General features: G+C 37.2%; 1 protein-coding gene across 1 annotated transcript; it reads right to left on the minus strand.

The window, feature by feature from the left end:
* Window positions 1–252: 252 nt before the first annotated feature.
* Window positions 253–1,066, minus strand: LOC149158808 (E3 ubiquitin-protein ligase UPL3-like). Its single transcript, XM_089434107.1, has 4 exons — window positions 1,006–1,066; window positions 801–917; window positions 453–623; window positions 253–363 (listed from the first exon to the last, which is right to left on the minus strand). The coding sequence occupies exons 1-4, from the start codon at window positions 1,048–1,050 to the stop codon at window positions 253–255; spliced, it is 444 nt and encodes a 147-aa protein (XP_089290233.1). The 5' UTR covers window positions 1,051–1,066.
* Between the last annotated feature and the right edge of the window lie 220 nt (window positions 1,067–1,286).

Here is a 1,286-nt window from a genome sequence, read left to right on the forward strand (position 1 = left end):
AACAAACAAAAGTACAATTATTGCATGTATGAACACTGATAACTAGCTGGGGAAACACGGCTGCCAAAGTGATAGTTGTTGTAGTTTGAGAGGTTCAAGTTCGAGGGCCACGGATACTAAAACATCTCAATTGATTGCCCTTCTGCAACTTGGATTTATGTAAACCCAAAATAAACTATGCCAACAAGCACCAACATAATATGTAGAATGAAGACAATGAGACTCAACATTTCTGTAAGCCTCTGAAGCAGCCTATTCCTGCCTTATCGATGCATGAAGAGGGCGGGCCGTGGAGAGATCAAGAAGTGCCTTGGCAGCTAAAGCAGATCCACCAGCAAATTTAGATAGAATCCTAATCAAACCCTGCAAGCCAATTGATAATATGAGACCATGCAATAAGTTATAACAGAACCTTCCAATTTTTTTAACAAATAAGTCACTTATGTTGATACCGTATATGTGGATGTACTAAGAGATGACTGGCCACTTCCAGAAGTACCGACAGATATAAGTCTTGCTGCTTGTGTAACCAAGCCATGATTACAGAGTTCATCTAATTTCTCAGAAGAAGAGGCAAAAGATTCTACAATCCGAGTCAAACAAATACATGCATCTTCGACCACCTGCGTAACAAATATTTATCATTGGCCAGAGGAGGAAATGTACTTCAAGGTAAACATTCAAAGGATCAATAAAAATTGAACACAGAACACAAACAAATATAAATTTAACGCTATGCCATCTTTATAAACGCACTCCTACGTTAAATATGAAAGGAGAATATGCAAAAAATAGATTACCTTTGAGTCATGAAATTGAAGAAGATTTGTCAATATTGGCACAGCATCCATTACAAATTCCGCTGCATCAGATGGAATCTTCTTGCAAATGTTTGCAGCAGTGGACAATGCTACCCTCTAGTGCATTCCAAGAGCAGACTCAAACATAAGATTAAATTTTCCTATATAAACAAAAGCTAATAAAATACAACTTTTGCGACTGTACCTGAACACCGCTGGAGAAAAATTCCAGATAAGATAGCACTGCCATTAGAGCACCAGCACGAAGGCATCATCCCTCTTACAATCCCCCTTAGCAAACCCTGAAAATAAGCATACCTGTAGTATCATAGAATAATAATTTACGTTAAAGATTATACTATACTAAGACAGGAAAGTATTGCTATAATAGTACATGGAAAGAAGAAAATTAATCTTTTCTACAAACTGGTAGAGATCAAATCTGGACACCGTAATGAGTCCTTAAGATTGTCTTCGAGATAGTAA

The sequence above is a fragment of the Pinus tabuliformis genome, chromosome 5_2 (genome assembly GCF_031772625.1).
Source record: "Pinus tabuliformis cultivar Carrire ecotype Pingquan chromosome 5_2, CPIR1, whole genome shotgun sequence".
Taxonomy (NCBI): Eukaryota; Viridiplantae; Streptophyta; class Pinopsida; order Pinales; family Pinaceae; genus Pinus; species Pinus tabuliformis.